The sequence below is a fragment of the Trematomus bernacchii genome, unplaced genomic scaffold, assembly GCF_902827165.1.
Source record: "Trematomus bernacchii unplaced genomic scaffold, fTreBer1.1, whole genome shotgun sequence".
Classification (NCBI taxonomy): Eukaryota; Metazoa; Chordata; class Actinopteri; order Perciformes; family Nototheniidae; genus Trematomus; species Trematomus bernacchii.
Genome location: NW_022987527.1, coordinates 681,280 through 701,555, shown reverse-complemented (window position 1 = coordinate 701,555; position 20,276 = coordinate 681,280). Strand labels below are relative to the sequence as shown.

The 20,276-nt window shown below is 42.3% G+C and overlaps 1 protein-coding gene across 5 annotated transcripts in view; it reads left to right on the top strand.

Annotated features, from left to right (window-relative positions):
- The window catches only part of LOC117474655 (apolipoprotein A-I-like), a 31,635-nt gene extending 13,601 nt beyond the window's left edge, over positions 1-18,034 (top strand). The window contains exons 1-5 of one of the 5 annotated variants that reach the window (XM_034120639.1): positions 5,101-5,239; positions 5,344-5,394; positions 5,805-5,955; positions 6,098-6,491; positions 17,500-18,034. In XM_034120639.1, coding sequence (XP_033976530.1) covers positions 5,355-5,394; positions 5,805-5,955; positions 6,098-6,491; positions 17,500-17,649 — 735 coding nt within the window. In that variant the 5' untranslated portion in view covers positions 5,101-5,239; positions 5,344-5,354 and the 3' untranslated portion in view covers positions 17,650-18,034. Of the gene's footprint in view, positions 1-5,100; positions 5,240-5,343; positions 5,395-5,804; positions 5,956-6,097; positions 7,052-15,149; positions 15,226-15,329; positions 15,381-16,956; positions 17,108-17,249 lie in introns of those variants that run through there. The other 4 variants (XM_034120630.1, XM_034120646.1, XM_034120622.1 and 1 more) reach the window with 4 other exon arrangements.
- The last annotated feature ends 2,242 nt before the right edge of the window (positions 18,035-20,276 follow it).

The window sequence follows — 20,276 nt, the reverse complement described above, 5'->3', positions numbered from 1 at the left end:
ATGAGCTTATCTCCATGTTTGACTCGACATGCACACTAATACTGGATTCTGTTGCTCCTTTTACGCTTAGATGCACCAAAGTTCTATCAGAGCCGTGTCTCAATGACTGTACTCGTGCTCTCAGACGCGCTTGCAGGCGTGCAGAGAGAAAATGGAAAAAGGATAAACTCCATGTCTCCCTAGAAATCCTTCGTGCTTGCCTTTCTGACTACCAGACGGCAGTCAAAGCAGCCAAAACAGAGCACATTTCTCTGTTAATCTCCAAAAACAGCCATAAACCTCAGGTTCTTTTTAATGTCCTCAACTCTATCATTAATCCCTGTGATGTTTCTTCTATTGTCCCATCGACTACTCTCTGTGATAAGTTTTTTACATTTTTTATTGAAAAGGTATCTGCTCTTAGGCTAGCCCACACTAGTGCTACCCCAGATCCTGCTCCTTTTCTGTGCCCTGCTGTCCTCGACCACTTTGAGCCTGTATCCCTCTCTTCTCTCTCGGATGTGGTCAAGCACCTGCGGCCGACAAACTGCACGTCAGACAGCATTCCCTCTCGCCTTCTCAGAGATGTTTTTGATTCAGTTGGAGCAAGTATTTTATTACTTTTAAACACCTCTCTTACCTCAGGATGTGTCCCAGCTGCCTTCAAACATGCCGTGGTTAAGCCACTCCTTAAAAAGAAAAATCTCGACCCCTCCATTCTCGCAAATTTTAGGCCCATCTCCCAGCTACCTTTTTTATCAAAAGCCCTGGAGCGAGTAGTCTACGCCCAGCTGCAGTCTTTTTTAACCATCCATGGAATCCATGAAAAGTTTCAGTCTGGCTTCAAACCCATGCACAGCACTGAAACAGCCCTTTTAAGAGTTTTTAATGATCTGCTCCTAGCCGCCGACTCAGGTAGCCCAGCTGTCTTGGTGCTGTTAGACCTGACAGCTGCCTTTGACACTGTGGACCATAGCATCCTGCTGTCATGGCTTGAACAGTCCGCTGGCATCACAGGCTCTGCCTTTGCATGGTTCAGGTCCTACCTGACAGACCGTAGCTTCTCAGTGCAGCTAGGTGCCTTCTCCTCTGCCAAAGCCCCTCTTACCTGTGGGGTTCCCCAAGGCTCGATTCTGGGCCCCATCCTTTTTCTACTGTACATACTGCCCCTAGGTTCAAATCTCACAAAACATAACATTCCCTTCCACTGCTACGCCGACGATGTACAGATCTATCTGCCTCTCAAAGCAAATGTCAAACACTCACTACAGCAGTTGATGGACTGCTTAGCAGAGATAAAATCCTGGCTGAGCAAAAACTTTCTCAACCTCAACGAGAGCAAGACTGAGGTCATCTTTTTTGGACCGCAACCTCCAGCCTCTCCGGTTGATATTCTGGGCTCTATCAAAAAAAACATCCTCCCCTCGGTCATGAACCTTGGAGTGACCTTCACTAGCACTTTTAAATTCGACAAGCAGGTCAGCACCGTAGTAAAATCCTGCTTTTTTAAAATAAGACTATTGGCCAAAACCAAGTCGTATTTATCTTTTAATGACTTAGAAAGGGTTATTAACGCCTTTGTAACCTCGAGACTGGACTATTGTAACGCTCTGTATGTGGGTATGGACCAGGCCTCAATTAAACGCCTACAGCTAGTCCAAAACGCTGCTGCACGTTTGCTGACTGGCCACAAAAAGCGTGACCACATCACCCCTATTCTGGCCTCACTACACTGGCTTCCAGTTCGGTTCAGAATTGATTTTAAAATCCTTTTATTTGTTTTTAAAGCACTAAATGGGCTGGCTCCGGCCTATATAGCTGAACTGCTCCAGCGCTACACCCAGCCAGAGCTTTAAGGTCTGCTGACCAGCTGCTGCTGGTAGTGCCCAAGACCAGGCTAAAAACCAGAGGGCACCGAGCCTTCGCAGCAGCTGGCCCTAGGCTCTGGAACACTCTGCCCCTCCATGTGAGGTCGGCCCAGACCCTAGGGGTTTTTAAATCTAAACTAAAAACACACTTCTTCTCTCTGGCTTTCTAGTTAGAGCGGAGCACGACTCCCGACTTTTCCATGTGTTTTATTTTTATTTTGTTTTTAAGATATATCTGTTGTAATTTATTGTCGTTTATTGTGATTGTAGTAATGTGTTTTTATTACATGTACAGCACTTTGGCTCGACCAAAAATCGCTTTTAAATGTGCTATATAAATAAAACCTGATTTGATTTGATTTGATTTGATTTGAACAAGAAGCAGAAAACAAAAGTACAGTAACATATTAAATAAAGAGTCAATACCACGCCACAACATTAAAACAAATAAATACAATCAACAATGTCACCTCTGCATCAACAATGTCTACTAATTTCTACATGTAGCAAGCAATGTTTAGCAACACAACACAGCCAGGCAAAACATGGATTAGAGCTAGATTTAGATAAAGTGGTAAGCTTTTACTGGGAATAGGGAAATTGTAGTTACATTTTCTTGATGATCATGTCATCACGTCTGCAGCAGGCTATTACCCGCCCAGTTCAGTCACAATAGCTGCTGGATATACAAATATTACAACCCAACTTCACAAGTTTGCTGTTCTAACCTATTACACTATGAACAAAATACTGCATCTCCCATGAAGTTTGAGTTTTTAGACAAAGAGATATGCCATCAACATTGATACGGGAATGTGTTTCAAATAGGTGCAGCAGCGTTGAGACGATGGACCTAAAGTAAGGGCATTTCTAAAGGCAAAATGTTCAAGTTAATTAAATTCTTGATTTACCTTATAACCAGTTATCTCAAAGCCAGTGTCTATCTCTTTTTGGAACCCGATACATACAATCATTTAGAAATGCAAAAAGCCACAACTTATAATAAGGACTCAAAAAGAAGGCAGTGTCGAGGGTTAAGTTGTTTCTACGAGTTGTTCAAGCAGCAATTATATAGACTAAGGCCGGTTTTGCATGGGCACTATACATATTTTGAATATCAAAAGAAGCAGAAGATATATACATATCAAGTTTAGCCCACTTGTATAAAAGTCTTAAAATACTGTCATGGCAAAATGATAACAATCGTTTCATTAAAATGTTACATTTTCAAGTCTTAGTCATTGTGAGTAGGACCTTATCCTGTCTATAGAAAACATGGATGAAACTAAAATGTTGCATAATATAGTATGCCTTGTGTGAAACTGAGGCTACTTTGTCCTCTGAAAGCTGACGGTGTTGGTGTCTGCAGACCTTTGGCCAAACTGACTCATTGGACTCATAGCATGACACAGACTAGAACCATAAGCTACTGTGACGTTGGTTGGCAACATGGCAAGCTAATTGTGACAATAAATCAACCACTGTAAATCTAATCAAAGCTGGACATCAGAGACATAAGGAGAGGGATTTTGCCATTCTTGGCAAAGCGTTATCTGTGGCGACGCAGAAATAACATAAAAGTGATTACAATAATAATAATAATAGTAATAATAGATTCAATTTCTATACCGCTTTACATGGTGAACAAACAAACAAACAAACAAACAAACAAAAGGGGCAAATAATAAAGTAAAACAATTTAAATTAAATAAATAGCAGTAGGAGTGGAAGCAGGGGGACTGTGATGGGTTAGGGGTCAAAGGCCAGGTGAACAGGTGAGTTTTTAATGATGACTTGAAGATGTCCAGGGAAGCAGCATTGCAGATCTCTACAGGAAGTGCATTCCAGATGGTGGGGGCTGCAACACTGAACGCCCGGTCACCAACAGTTCAGAGGGGAATGGAGAGCAGTGTCTGAGGACCGCAGACTCCGAGAAGGGGTGTAGGGAAGGAGGAGATCCTATAAGTACTGGGGGGCGAGGGCATGGAGAGACGTGTAGGTGAGGAGTAGTGTTTTGTACTGAATCCGGGACTTGACCGGCAGCCAGTGAAGGTGGAGGAGGGTGGGAGTGATTTGTCGCCAGGGCTTGGTGCGGGTGAGAAGCCTGGCGGCAGAGTTCTGGACGTATTGGAGCCTCTCCAGGGCTTTGCTGAGAACCCCGGACTGGACTCCATTGCAATAGTCGAGGTGGGAGGTGATCAATCAATCAATCAATGTTTATTTATATAGCCCAATATCACAAATGTTACATTTGTCTCAGTGGACTTCACAGTTTGTACAGAATATCAGTATGACAATATGACACCCTCTGTCCTTAGACCCTCACATCGTACAAGGAAAAACTTCCAGAGAAAAACCCACAGTTTAAAGGGGAAAATGGGAGAAACCTCAGGGAGAGCAACAGAGGAGGGATCCCTCTCACAGGACGGACAGACGTGCAAAAAAGGTGATGAAAGCGCGTATGAGTGAAGGCTGTGAAGTCTGGAAATGTTTTTGAGGTGGTAGAAAGCAGATTTGGTGACAGATTTGATGTGAGCCTGGCAGGAGAGGGTGGTGTCCAGGATGACTCTCAGGTTGCGGACTTCAGTGGACGGAGAGATGGAGCAGCCGTCAAGAGCTGCACCTTGGGAGCCACAATCATGAGCTCTGTTATATTGCTGTTTAGTTCGAGCAGGTTTGATGACATCCAGTTTTTTATGTCCTGTAGGCAGTTGACAAGGGATTGAAGGGGGAGCTGAGTGGATGGTTTGGTGCAGAGATAGAGCTGTGTGTCATCAGCATATGAGTGAAAGCTGAGACCATGGTGGCGGATGATTTGACCAAGTGGGAGCATGTAAATGGTGAAGAGGAGGGGTCCAAGCACAGAGCCTTGAGGTACACCTTGGTTGACTGGGGTCGATGGGGAACTGCAGTCATTGATGGTGACAAAGTGTTTCCAGTTTGAGAGGTAGGACTCGAGCTGTGTCACTGACATACCTTTGAGGACAGGAGGGCTTTTGAGGACAAGGTCCATTTAAGGTTACACTTGAGGATTTAGTCACACTCTAACACAGAGGAATCACACATATTTAGACCAAATAAATATAAAAAGGCACATAACTAAATCAATACTGTTTGGTAGATGATAACTGACATATGAAACTGTTTAAAATAAATGATTTGCTTGGTGTGTGTGTGTGCATTGGTGCAACAATATGGAGTTGTGCATGATTGCTGCGTGGTGCCTGGCACTGGGTGTCTGTGAGGATAGCAGGGTGAGGCAAGGTGACAGCAAGACACTAGACCCTGTACTTTGGGATCATTAGAGTCCGGCTTGCTTTATAAGCTGCAAAACCTCACCAGCTCAACACAAGCAGTGCCAAGTGGATTTGCAGATACAACAACAAACTCAGGTGAGATGATGAAGGATTCGCTCAGAGTAGCTTCTTTATTTTTTCTTTTTAAACTAAATCTTAGTGAACATGCTTTGCTAACTTTGTATCTCCTTGTTATTAAGATATAAGAGCCATGAAGGTCCTTGTTGTGCTCGCCCTTGCCGTTTTCACTGGTGAGTATGGTGGAAAAATATCCCTATTTGTTTTGGAGCGTGACGCTCAAGTCAAAAGACTTTAAGGACAAATATAGAATTGCAATGATATTTTTGGACCACTCAAATCACTTTTAAATAACACCCAGAAATTCCTTGGATGTGAAATTAACCGATTCACACACACATTAATACACTGGTGTGTACTGATATGGAACCTTGTATGGGTGACCATATAAGGAGCCAGGCTGCTCATCATCTAACCTAATGCTCATTCACACGCACCCACATATGCCTCTTGGATTTCGAAGTTCAGTATAGTGCCACTTTACCTCCTTCGGAATATTTGTTGGGTTAAAATACCTGAAAACTCTGAAGTATTTTGAACCTTCCAACTGTTCTTCAAAATGTTTTTTCTGTCTGTTCAACAGGCTGCAATGCCAACATCTTATATGCTGATGCACCCAAGCCACAGATTGAATTGCTGACTGAAGCCTTCCATGACTATGTCGCAAAGGCAAAAGACACAGCTGATGACACCCTCCAGATGGTCAAGAAATCACAGTTTGGCAAGCATGTCAAGTAAGTCTAGACAAGACCATTGTTACCATTGTCGAAATTCTAATGATGCAAACAAAAAAACGTATATTGCAAACTGATATGCAATTTCTCCTCACTGAATTCGAATTAAAGGTAACATCCCATTGTTCTCGCTCCTTTCTAGTGACCGTCTGGGAGGCGCGTTCATGGCTACCTTCTATTTTGCCTCCGCCGTGCAGGACCAGCTTCCCCCTACAGCTAAGGACATGATCCACAAAGTCAACAGAGAGACCATGCGTGTGGAAAGGGAGCTGACCGCTGCCCTGAAGCCCTACACCGTTAACATGAAGGTCCAGATCCAGCAGAGAGTGGAGCAGCTCAAACAGGAGCTGGCCCCCTACGCTGAGTCCCTTGACACCGAGGCCCTGAGAGCCACCCTGGAGCAGAAGAGCGAGGAGCTGAAGCAGAGTGTGAAGGACCTGCAGACTCAGCTCGGGCCCTACACCGATGACCTGAAGCTGAAGGTGGACCAGCACCTGCAGGACTTCCAGGAGCGCGTGGCCCCGGTGACCGAGAAGGTTCACCGTCAGCTGATTCAGAGAGCCAATCAGGTGCAAGAAATGGCCGCCCCATACGTTGAGGATCTGAAAGTAAAACTGGAGTTCTACGCCCAGGTCCTCCAGGCCCGCCTCACCTCCCTCTACGAGGCCTACGCCAAATCAACATAAGTCAACCTCCCCCTCACCTTAAAGGGAAAGTAACTGCATCAACAGAAACACAATAATCTGACCCCGGCACACAAAATGAACAAAACGACAACACAAGCTAACCAGTTATAAATGTTTTAAGAAAATAATGACTTGGGGGTTAATGACTGTGTTAGTAAATTAATGAAAAGGGAACATACCTTGGTAGATTCTGAAAATCAGAAAAACAGATGTTTTTTCTGCATTGTGAAATCAGACTGGGGAAAGTGGACATGAAAAACTAAAAAGACAAATTGAAGCAGCAAACACATTATGAGCTGCACTGAAGCTCATGAGTTTACTGTGCATCACCTATAATCACTCGTGAAAGCAAGACAGGTGAAAACATTTGGTAACTAAAGTGTCCTGAAGAAATGTTGTGTAATATGCATTCTTAAAGGGCCCATGTCATGGCCATTTCCACTGATCATAATTACATTGTTGAGGTATACTAAAATAGATTTATACTGTGCAATTTTCCAAACTCACATTGGTTTCGCATACAGCATCTCTGTCAAGCATGTGTATTCAGCAGTATTCACTCTCTCCACTAAACGACTTGTTGGAGCTCTTGCCCCCCCCTCCCTGTGAGCCTAGTGTGCTCCGATTGGTCAGCTCGGCCACTCTGTTCTGATTAGTCAACCACCAGAGAGGCTCCGCCCGCTTTTTTCGGGGAACATCAGTGTAATAATGGCGTCGGTACAGCTGATATTTTATACGCTAACTAACCGAACTGAACCTACAACTGTTGTTATAGAAGAGTGTGACGGCCCCAGGGCCTTTGTGCAGGTGTGTTGCAGGTCTTACGGTGGGGTGGAGCTGAAGAGGGTAATCAGCGCGATCACGGACACCTCCGTAGCCGGTGCTATTAATCCCAGCGGCCCGGCGATTCTCTCCCCGAACACCTATCTCTGCATTTACCACAATAAATGTGCCGTGGTTTTGTAAACTCGTGTATGTCTCCTTGCCTTTCCGTTGTGGCCTACGAGCCGGTCATAACAAAGAGTAAGTTATTTTTACCTGTAATAAACTACTACTGTTTGATGAGAAATCAAATCATGGTTTGCTATATATGAATGATACGTTATAGGAACAAATCATTCAGGGAAGAAAGGATAGGCCTACTAAGTATTTCCATTAAACTTTATTTTTAGAAATGTACAAAATGAACATAAATATACATATATACACGGTATATCATCCATTCCTCCCCGCATCTTGCCTGGGCGCAGCCGGTGCCTTTTAGCACGAGGCCTCAGTAGTAGTAGAAGTCCCGTCCCCGTCATGGATTGTCCGCCAGGATCTGGCTGGACGAAATCAAATGCAAATCACAAAATATTAGAGAAACTTAGTTGTTTTAGATTCGTTAGTAGTAGTTGTGGTAGGAGTGTAATGAACAGCTTGCCTGCTAATATGCTAACCTAGCTTTGTTTACCTTGGTAGCTAACACGATATGAACGTTAGCTTGGAGGAACGGCAACTATAATGCAGTGTAATAAAACTACTATGAACAAAAGCTAGTGGTTCATATTAGGCTAGCAATAACGTGTTTATAATTGCAATCGTATACGGGTATTCTGCTACGTTCGGTCATACAATGTAACTTGCATGAATACATTGTTTTGCGCTAGCATACAGCTAGCCTCGTTAGCTATACATGCAGTATATGTACTGTCACAATGTACGGTAAATCACCCGGAGTATACTGTATGAGTATTCCGTGTGTGTGACTGCAGACATTCTCCTGCCATGACAAACATGTAAGGCAGGGCTATTCAATTGGCGGCCCGCGGGCCAAATCCGGCCCCGGGGTGATATTTACTGGCCCTTTGAGTATAATGTTAAAAAGTCATCAATTTTTTTTTTTTTTTATTTATTTTTTTTTTTTTTTGTGCCATAGTGCCTTTATTCCTGAGAGGGTGTTACATTGAGAGATAGAGGGGTAGACAATGCCTGAAAACTTCGACGGGCTCGGGTTTCGAACCCACCTATACTGTAGTGACAACTCCTGTCATTGATTGTATCTCTGCGTGAATGATTAGATCATTTCACCTAAATGAAATCAAATGAAACATGTAGGCCTACTGAGTTCTGAACTTGCCATTTAGATCTATAAAGGCCTTGGGGCTATGTTGTTTGATTGAATTGAACACAATATATGCACTCCACTATGCTGTTGTAGTATTTACTGTATCTGAAGCTCTTAAATATGATTGCTCATATTTCAAGCCATCTTTTTCCCGGCCCCTTGCTTTGGATCATTTTCATCAACCGGCCCCCATTCCAAACTAATTGAATAGCCCTGATGTAAGGCCATCTGCTGACATTGTAGTTGATATATTTAAACGCTAGCAACGTAGCATAACAAAAATGTTTTTCCGACCAAACCTTAGGTCTAGCTCCGTGGGTTAGATCGGTAGCATACACGCTACGCCAGCTATAATGTAATTACGTTTCGCGACTGACCGCACGGCAAATCACCCGGAGTATACTGTCAATAGGTATTTTGTGTGTGAATGCAGACATTCTTCTGCTATGAGATACATGTATGCAAGGCCATCTGCTGATATTAGAGTTGATATATGGAAACGCTAGCAACTTAGTTAGCACAGTTAGCACTGTGTCAATGGCTTAGCAGTCCAACACAGTTTACACATTTAAACAGTCTTGTTTGATAAATACACAAATAACAATGCAAACTTACAGGTTGTGTACCCGGATCTCCCCTGCTCCAAACGGTCCAAACAAGCTGTGCATATCCGGCCTCAAACTGGGCAATGTTTTGGAAGCTTTCGTCTGTGAAATGCCGTTTCTTCGAACCTCTGAAGGAACAGTGTTAAAAAGAAATTTCAACCACTGACTTCGTCGTGGTTCTTCCGTCTGTAGGACAAACAGCTCAGATTTCTCCTCACATTTCAGGAAACAGGTCCTTGGCAGTGGTATGACTGGATGATTGTGAACTGAACCAGAGCTTCCAACAGTAAATGTTAGGCTGGCAGAGGGTGCGGCCAGCGCCGCTGGGTGTGACCATAGCTCTTCGGGATTGGTCCATTTCGTTCCGGGTACCGCATGACATCAGGCCGTACCCGGAACTAAATGGAAGACTCAAATGGGCAGTGACGTATCTCCAACGAGGCGTTTTGGGAAGGTATTTTCTGTGTTAGAGTTTTACTCGCTACAGGGTGTACTTTGAGGGTTTTGACTCTGCACACCGTTTACATGCATAACAACCTTCATAACACACAAGGGGACGGGTAATAACCGGAAAAGCATGACATGGGAGCTTTAAGTAAGAAACTCATGATTGTATTTATAAAAAAAAGAATCTGCAGTTATACATTTGTCACACATCATTCTGAATAATTTATGAATGTATGAAAAGAGAGTTATTTTTAAAAGAAGAACATACTAAAGGAGACTGGCATGTTTTTCATAAATTAGTCACTCTGTATCTCCTTTCCACAAGTGAAACCAACACATACTCAACACGTTGGATCAAGATTGTATAAATAAAGACGTTGTACAAATATCAAGTTGTGTTTACTACAGAGGGCTACAATGGGTTTTGTCTGAGACTTAATTAGCAAGGTTTAGAGTTTCTGGTAGGTATTGTTTTTTAAAGTCTTGACGGAGCCAGGATAGTTCTTATCCCTGATTTCAGACTTTGTACTGTAGCATCATTTTAAAACCCATGCATGATGAGAGTGGTATTAATCTTCTTATTTATATATATGCAAGAGTGCTAACCAACGTACTTCTAAACATGTGCAGCTAATCCTTAGATTATGTCATTACCGGTAGCAATTCATATTTGTTTTGTAAAAGCACATTGTTTTATTTAAATTAAAACTACCTCAAATACAAGGAAATGACAACATGTATTAATTACCATTTCTGTAAATGTGACAGTGTAAGCTGAGCATTTGATGTATCAAAACCAGTGATTTACAGACAGAGGACTTCAAGACACAAACAAGACAATGACAAAAACCTAATACGGACGTTCTCAGGACAATACCGAAGCAATGCAGAGCAACAAGAAGCAGAAAACAAAAGTACAGTAACATATTAAATAAAGAGTCAATACCAGGCCACAACATTAAAACAAATAAATACAATCAACAATGTCACCTCTGCATCAACAATGTCTTCTAATTTCTACATGTCGCAAGCAATGTTTAGCAACACAACACAGCCAGGCAACATGGATTAGAGCCAGTTTTAGATAAAGTGGTAAGCTTTTACTGGGAATAGGGAAATTGTAGTTCAATTTTCTTGATGATCATGTCATCGCGTCTGCAGCAGGCTATTACCCACCTAGTTCAGTCACAATAGCTGCTGGATATACAAATATTACAACCCAACTTCACAAGTTTGCTGTTCTAACCTATTACACTATGAACAAAATACTTTATTTCCCATGAAGTTTGAGTTTTTAGACAACGAGATATGACATCAACATTGATACGGGAATGTGTTTCAAATATGTGCAGCAGCGTTGAGACGATGGACCAAAAGTAAGGGCATTTCTAAAGGCAAAATGTGCAAGCTAATTAAATTCTTGATTTACCTTATAACCAGTTATCTCAAAGCCAGTGTCTATCTCTTTTTGGAACCCGATACAAACATTCATTTAGAAATGCAAAAAGCCACAACTTATAATAAGGACTCAAAAAGAAGGCAGTGTCGAGGGTTAAGTTGTTTCTACGAGTTGTTCAAGCAGCAATTATATAGACTAAGGCCGGTTTTGCATGGGCACTATACATATTTTGAATACCAAAAGAAGCAGAAGATATATACATATCAAGTTTAGCCCACTTGTATAAAAGTCTTAGAATACTGTCATGGCAAAATGATAACAATCGTTTCATTAAAATGTTACATTTTCAAGTCTTAGTCATTGTGAGTAGGACCTTATCCTGTCTATAGAAAAAATAGATGAAACTAAAATGTTGCATATATAGTATGCCTTGTGTGAAACTGAGGCTACTTTGTCCTCTGAAAGCTGACGGTGTTGGCGTCTGCAGACCTTTGGCCAAACTGACTCATTGGACTCATAGCATGACACAGACTAGAACCATAAACTACTGTGACGTTGGTTGCCAACATGGCAAGCTAATAGTGACAATAAATCAACCACTGTAAATCTAATCAGAGCTGGACATCAGAGACATAAGGAGAGGGATTTTGCCATTCTTGGCAAAGTGTTATCTGTGGCGACGCAGAAATAACATAAAAGTGATTACAATAATAATAATAATAATAGATTCAATTTGTATAGTGCCTTTCAAGGGACCCAATGCCGCTTTACAAGGTGAACAAACAAACAAACAAACAAACAAAAGGGGCAAATAATAAAGTAAAACCTTTTAAATGAATTAAATAGCAGTAGGAGTGGAAGCAGGGGGACTGTGATGGGTTAGGGGTCAAAGGCCATGGTGAACAGGTGAGTTTTTAATGATGACTTGAAGATGTCCAGGGAAGCAGCATTGCGGATCTCGGCAGGAAGTGCATTCCAGATGGTGGGGGCCGCAACACTGAACGCCCGGTCACCAACAGTTCGGAGCCGAGAGCGGGGAATGGAGAGCAATGTCTGAGGACCGCAGACTCCGGGAAGGGGTGTAGGGATGGAGGAGGTCCAATAAGTACTGGGGGGCGAGGGCATGGAGAGACTTGTAAGTGAGTTCAAGACAATGGTACTTGCGTACCATGCTGCGAATGGATCTGGCCCTTCCTACATCCGGGACATGGTTAACCTGTTGAACGGGCGGGAAAATGCATCATCTGCAGGAAACAGCGTCTGAGGGCTTCTTAATATTTAATCAACTATAAATGTTTCATATCCATGTAACGGGAAGAAACTCAGCTAACTGATGATATGAACAATTTTTAGCAAAACAAAACACAAGGCTAACACTGAGCCTCTGAATTAGCCCTGAGCGAAAAAATGCTAACTCCGTTAGCACAGAACACACGGTATAACACCCTTATTACTTATCGTAACTGCACATCCAACATATCGATTAGCATTGTGAGAGTACACAGAATCGATAGGTATCCATAGCATCACTCCATGATCAGAACTCGCGACATTATAAACAAAAACAGACATCACAACACGTGGCATTAGGTAGCCAAAACGGCAATATGTCTTACCTTTGTCGTTGTCTGATCAAAAGTTGTCTTCAATGGCATTAAAACGATAAATACGCTGCTGAAGGTTAATCCATAGGTTAATCCAATGTGTCTGTGTCACTTTGAAATGATTTCTGATAATCCATCAGCAATAAAAACTAGTTTTCAGTTTTCAGATTTCAGAGCGTAAGACAGCTTTCGTTTTGGGCAAACTGCCTGCGCATAGTCCCCACTTCTCAATAGTAACGTTGGTGTGTATGTGGAAATGCCCCTTCGATTCTATTGGCTCTAACGGTTAAAAAGAGATGTCAATCATCAAAATCGACCAATGGGTTCCAGAGAAACGGCAAAAACGCCCATTTCCACCCAAATGACACCAGAGGTGGAGTTTGTTTTGCTAAACCTCTGTAAAAAGGTCAAATGTCACTTGTTTTGCATCAATCTTGATACAGGGTACATTATATGTTGTACTTTGGATTCCTAAAGCTTTTAGTCTACCATACCATCATTTAAGGGTGGTTTTCACTATAAGTAAAAAAGAATTTGTGGACGGACACTATCATTTACAGTTTTTTACTATGTTCAATCTGAATTTTCTTTAAAATAAAAAACATCTATATTGATTCTGACTTTTCTACATCCAACTCACAGGTTTATCATTACTTTGAGAAAAAAGATTATTAATTTTCCCCTTTTAGAAGGGAAGATATGGTCATTTGTTCTGGGAATGTCATTTTCGAGCCTGAGACCTGAAAAACAGGCTTGGGGCTTAACAGGTTAAACTCTACACCCCAGCACGTGCACTCCGCTCTGCATCAGCCAAACGGCTCGCTGCACCAGCACTGCGAGGGGGACCCAAGTTCCCATCAGCAAAAACACGTCGGTTTGCTATCCTGCCTCCAAAATGGTGGAATGAGCTCCCCATTGAAATCAGGACAGCAGATAGCTTGCACATCTTCCAGCACAGACTGAAAACTCATCTCTTTCGACTCCACTTCGAGCGATAGAATTACTAACAAAGAATTACAAACAAAGCACTTATATACTAATAAAGGACTGGCTTATCTAAAGCCAGTTGAGTAGCACTTGAAATGTTTTAGCTCTATGAAACCTGATGTACTTATATGATTCTGTTTTCCTCAAGTTTGTATCTTGTTGGTCGAATGCTCTATTGTAAGTCGCTTCGGATAAAAGCGTCAGCTAAATGCAATGTAATGTAATGAGGAGGAGTGTTTTGTACTGAATCCGGGACTTGACCGGCAGCCAGTGAAGGTGGATGAGGGTGGGGGTGATGTGTTGCCAGGGCTTGGTGCGGGTGAGAAGCCTGGCGGCAGAGTTATGGACGTATTGGAGCCTCTCCAGGGCTTTGATGGGAACCACGGACTGGACTCCATTGCAATAGTCGAGGCGGGAGGTGATGAAAGCACGTATGAGTGTTTCTGCCACGGAGTCAGAGAGTGAAGGCCGTGAAGTCTGGAAATGTTTTTGAGGTGGTAGAAAACAGATTTGGTGACAGATTTGATGTGAGCCTGGAAGGAGAGGGTGGTGTCCAGGATGACTCTCAGGTTGAGGACTTCAGTGGACGGAGAGATGGAGCAGCCGTCAATGGAGAGGAGCAGATCTCCAACCTTCCGGAGCTCATTCACACACACGCCTTGGGAACCACAATCATGAGCTCTGTTATATTGCTGTTTAGTTTGAGCAGGTTTGATGACATCCAGTTTTTTATGTCCTGTAGGCAGTTGACAAGGGATTGAAGGGGGAGCTGAGTGGATGGTTTGGTGCAGAGATAGAGCTGTGTGTCATCAGCATATGAGTGAAAGCTGAGACCATGGTGGCAGATGATTTGACCAAGTGGGAGCATGTAAATGGTGAAGAGGAGGGGTCCAAGCACAGAGCCTTGAGGTACACCTTGGTTGACTGGGGTCGATGGGGAACTGCAGTCACTGATGGTGACAAAGTGTTTCCGGTTTGAGAGATAGGACTCGAACCAGGCAAGAGCTGTGTCACTGACATACCTTTGAGGACAGGAGGGCTTTTGAGGACAAGGTCCATTTAAGGTTACTGAGGATTAAGTCACAATCTAACACAGAGGAATCACACATAATTAGGCCAAATAAATATAAAAAGGCACATAACTAAATCAATACTGTTTGGTAGATGATAACTGACATATGAAACTGTTTAAAATAAATGATTTGCTTGGTGTGTGTCTGTGCATTGGTGCAACAATATGGAGTTGTGCATGATTGCTGCGTGGTGCCTGGCACTGGGTGTATGTGAGGATAGCAGGGTGAGGCAAGGTGACAGCAAGACACTTGCCACTGTACTTTGGGATCATTAGAGTCCGGATTGCTTTATAAACTGCAGAACCTCACCAGCTCAACACAAGCAGTGCCAAGTGGATTTGCAGATACAACAACAAACTCAGGTGAGAGGATGAAGGATTGACTCGGAGTAGCTTCTGTATTTTTTCTTTTTAAACTAAATCTTAGTGAACATGCTTTGCTAACTTTGTATCTCCTTGTTATTAAGATATAAGAGCCATGAAGGTCCTTGTTGTGCTCGCCCTTGCCGTTTTCACTGGTGAGTATGGTGGAAAAATATCCCTATTTGTTTTGAAGCGTGACGCTCAAGTCAAAAGACTTCAAGGACAAATATAGAATTGCTATGAGATTCTTGGACCACTCAAATCACTTTTAAATAACACCCAGAAATTCCTTGGATGTGAAATTAACCGATTCACACACACATTAATACATGTGTACTGATATGGACCTTGTATGGGTGACCATCAAGCGGCAAACATCTCGGGCAGAGCCGGGACGCCAATAAGGAAGTGCCACAAACTGCAGTTCATCAATTGGCCGATAGGCGATGACTGCAGAAAGGATGAATTTCCATAGACCCCCATGTTAAAATGCCCAACTTTACAGCAGAAATAAACATGTTTCTACCCCTGGATGCAATAAAAATTATTCGGGATATATTTAGATTCCACCTTAAGGATTATTAATTGTTGAGTGAATTGTTTTATAACGCAACCCTTTTATTTATATTAGGTCTTAACGTGTTTGCATAAATTAGGGCGTGGTCACTTTGATGGACAGGTACGTGCCTCACTGTCAGCTAACAGCAACTGGTCCACTCTGCTAGGCTACAACGTTAGCTAGTTGTAGTTACTGTACTTGACCCTTTAGCCGTGTTCGTGTTGATTGTGCCTTTTAGGGAATGTTGTTACAAATACCAGACAATTAAAATGTTGTGCTGTGCGGTTGAATGTACTAACAGAACTTCCAAGAAGTCTAAAATGATAATAGTATACATGTTAACCCCGTTAGCAGGTGTTTGTGTGCTTGTTAGCTTAGCTTGTTATATAGTTTATTAGCCAGCTAAGGACATAACCCTTTATACATGTTATATATATATATATATATATATATATATATATATATATATATATATACAGTTTAGTTTATGATTCAGCCTTGGGTAAGACTTTTATAGCCTATGGCTATGACGCCCATAATGCTAAACGGGAGCAAATGTTAAAAGGGGACCCAATTATCCCAGTGGAGTCCGGCGTTATAACTGGAGATCAAGGAATGCAACGAAACGCGGACTTGGTTCGCCTGCAGCCCGCTGTAGTATTAGCTAAAGAAATGATGTTGAACAAGGCTTATTAAGTGAGCATGAGCATGTGAGCATGTTAGCCTAGCTTGGTAGCTTCAGCTAGATCGGGAGCTTGGAGCCCCGCCTTGTGCTTCAGCAGCAGGTCCCGCCTCGGCTCCGCCTTTTTGCCCTTATTTGGATCAGGCTGGAGCAGGCGGGAGTTAGACTCTGACATCACTGTCGAGCCGCTAGTGGCCGACTCCGCCTACTAAGGGCTTCTCGGCCACTCTGCAGAATCCTATGGGTGACGTCACGGACCCTACGTCCATTTATATATACAGTCTATGGTGACCATATAAGGAGCCAGACTGCTCACCATCTAACCTAATGCTCATTCACACGCACCCACACATGCCTCTTGGATTTGGAAGTTCAGTATAGTGCCACTTTGCCTCCTTCGGAATATTTGTTGGGTTAAAATACCTGAAAACTCTGAAGTATTTTTAACCTTCCAACTGTTCTTCAAAATGTTTTTCTCTCTGTTCAACAGGCTGCAATGCCAACATCTTATATGCTGATGCACCCAAGCCACAGATTGAATTGCTGACTGAAGCCTTCCATGACTATGTCGCAAAGGCAAAAGAGACAGCTGATGACACCTTCCAGATGATCGAGAAATCACAGTTTGGCAAGCATGTCAAGTAAGTCTAGACAAGACCATTGTTACCATTGTCGAAATTCTAATGATGCAAACAAAAAAACGTATATTGCAAACTGATATGCAATTTCTCCTCACTGAATTCGAATTAAAGGTAACATCCCATTGTTCTCGCTCCTTTCTAGTGACCTTCTGGGATACGGGTACAGGGCGGCCTCGGATTTTGCCTCCGCCGTGTTTCACCAGCTTGCCCCTACAGGCATCATCCACTATGTCGACATAGAGATCGGGCGTGTGGCGGTCCAGATCCATCAGAGAGTGGAGCAGCTCAAACAGGAGCTGGCCCCTTATGCTGAGTCCCTTGACACCGAGGCCCTGAGAGCCACCCTGGAGCAGAAGAGCGAGGAGCTGAAGCAGAGTGTGAAGGACCTGCAGGTTCACCGTCAGCTGATTCAGAGAGCCAATCAGGTGCAAGAAATGGCCGCCCCATACGTTGAGGATCTGAAAGTAAAGCTGGAGCCCTACGCCGAAGACCTCCAGGCCCGCCTCACCTCCCTCTACGAGGCCTGCGCCAAATCAACATAAGTCAACCTCCCCCTCACCTTAAAGGGAAAGTAACTGCATCAACAGAAACACAATAATCTGACCCTAGCACACAAAATGAACAAAACGACAACACAAGCTAACCAGTTATAAATGTTTTAAGTATATGAAGTACATTATGTTAAAAATATAAATACGTCATATTAAGTGTTGTCTGTGACCACACACTGTGTTCTCTTCCTATTTTATGGAAATAATGTTAACATTTGAAACATAAACTTGCAAGTCTTTTGTGTTCTTTGCAAAGATGTGAAATTAGTTTCTGTAAGGTTTGATGATGTAAAATGTTTTCTTGCAAACCAAGGCAAGTACCCACAATTGATCTACTTCATATTTAACTAAAAAATAAAACACAACAATAAGACTGTTTAAATGTTTTAATGGAAATAGAAACGATGTGCCGAATGTCGTTACTCTCACCCACCCTAATGTGGTTTGATTATATGAATCAACTTTAAAACAAGTATCATGGTGGTTCTCCATGCCATTATATAGACTTTTTGTATTACTTCAGAATTATTCTTTGAAGAGAATTAGTGCCACCTGCTGAACATATAGAGTCACAGCATGTTATCTTGTACAGATGTATGCAGGACAGCAGCCTTTTTTAATGCATGAATTTCACTTTTGACAGTTATAAAGAGGGACTTTCTCTATAAGCTCCACATAAAAAAGAGTGGAGAATAAATCCTTTCTTTCTTTCTTTGTTCAGTATCTGGTTGCAAAATCTAGCTCCCCCTTCCACACCCTTGTAAGATTCAGTTATGGGTCTGGGAGAGGGCATGTTCAGATTTGTCTCTGTAAGTCTGAAACTCCTCGTGCTTCCACCTTGTTTTTTAGTTTTCCTTTTGTGCCTCCATCCCTGTTGCCAGGTCGCTCCCACGCTGCCTTACCCCGCGGCAAACAACATTCCTGTGTTTTGCCCCCAGCTGTCACACACTCACCGTTAACCATCCAAGCTCACACACAGCCCTGATTTATAATGAAGTTAAATTGGAAGGTTTTGTGTGTATTTCAAATCAAAATCAATCTGGGTCAATAATCATGATTAACTTTGTTAGTAAATTAATGAAAAGGGAACATAGATTGATAGATTCTGAAAAGCAAAAAAACTGATGTTTTTCTGCATTGTACAATCAGACTGGGGAAAGTGGACATGGAAAATGAAGAAAGGCAAATTGAAGCAGCAAACACATTATGAGCTGCACTGACGCTCATGAGTTTACTGTGCATCCCCTATCATTACTCGTGAAAGCAAAGCAGGTGAAAACATTTGGTGACTAAAGTGTCCTGAAGAAACGTTGTGTAATATGCATTCTTACTCATGATTGTATTTATAAACAAAATAATCTACAGTTATATATTTGTCAGACATCATTCTGAACAATTTATGAATGTATTAACGGAAAGTTATTTTTAAAAGAAGAACATACTAAAGGAGACAGGCATGTTTTTCATAAATGAGTCGCTCTGTATCTCCCCATGAATCAATCAAACTTTATAAAATATTTTCATCTGTCTGAAGATACAGTACGTTTGCAGTAATGCCTCGTCTAACTGGTTACATGAGGATCTATAACACAAATAAATATGAAGACAGGACACAGCTAGCCAGGCTCTGTCCACAAGTGGAACCAACAACACAAGTTGGATCAAGATGGTTAGATCTGTATAAATAAACAAGTTGTAAAAATGTCAAGTTGTGTTTACTACAGAAGGCTACAAAGGGCTGCGTCTGAGACTACTCAATCTTTTTATTTATACATCTGCAAGAGTGTCAACAAACATACTTCTAAACATGTGAAGCTAATCCTTAAGTTAGGAGCTTGTTTTCACAACCAATCAACTTTCTGCACAGCTTAAACTCCTTCATCAGGCTTTTGACATTTAACCTTAAAATATACGATGACCTTTTACCCAGAGCTTGGTAAAGGGGGATGTGACACTCGGCTGTTTTTGTTGATGGACATGCATAAGCTATAAAACCTGACTCCTTCATTATATTGAGACAGGCCTATAAACTCAGACATCTGGCTCTGTTGGCAATATATCATCCATCAGCTGATAGCACTCTGACTCAGAACTAGGTGATGGTTGTTACGTTGCAGGAAAAACACTCCATGGTGTACTCCACTTCCCAGTTCAACAAATGTTGACCCACAGACAAACGGCAGTAACCTCGCTGACTCGTCTGAACAGATGTTTGCCTGTTAGGAGGGATGAGATCATACAAACTTAACCAAAGACATTTTCCAGGGAACAACAACAATGGGGCAGGGGTCACTTTCGTTCACAGCATCTGAAGATGCCCTCTGTCACAGTGGCTCCTTACAGACATAAGACATGACCTCTTCCTCTGTTGTGTCAGATAGTTTACTGTATTACCTCATGCTTCTAGTTGAATCTCTGTTTCACTTCCCCGTCCTTCCTCTGCCTCTTTACCCTGGAGGTTCAGCAAAGAGAGGCTCAGCATTTTGGGGTTTTGCAGCCTGTGACCTTAGTTGGTACATGTGTGTAGTTTGGTCACTGTGGTCCATCACGTCTGCAATACATAAACACAAAATATATCATTTATGTCTGTAATGGAACTGCATCTTAGTAGCTTATTT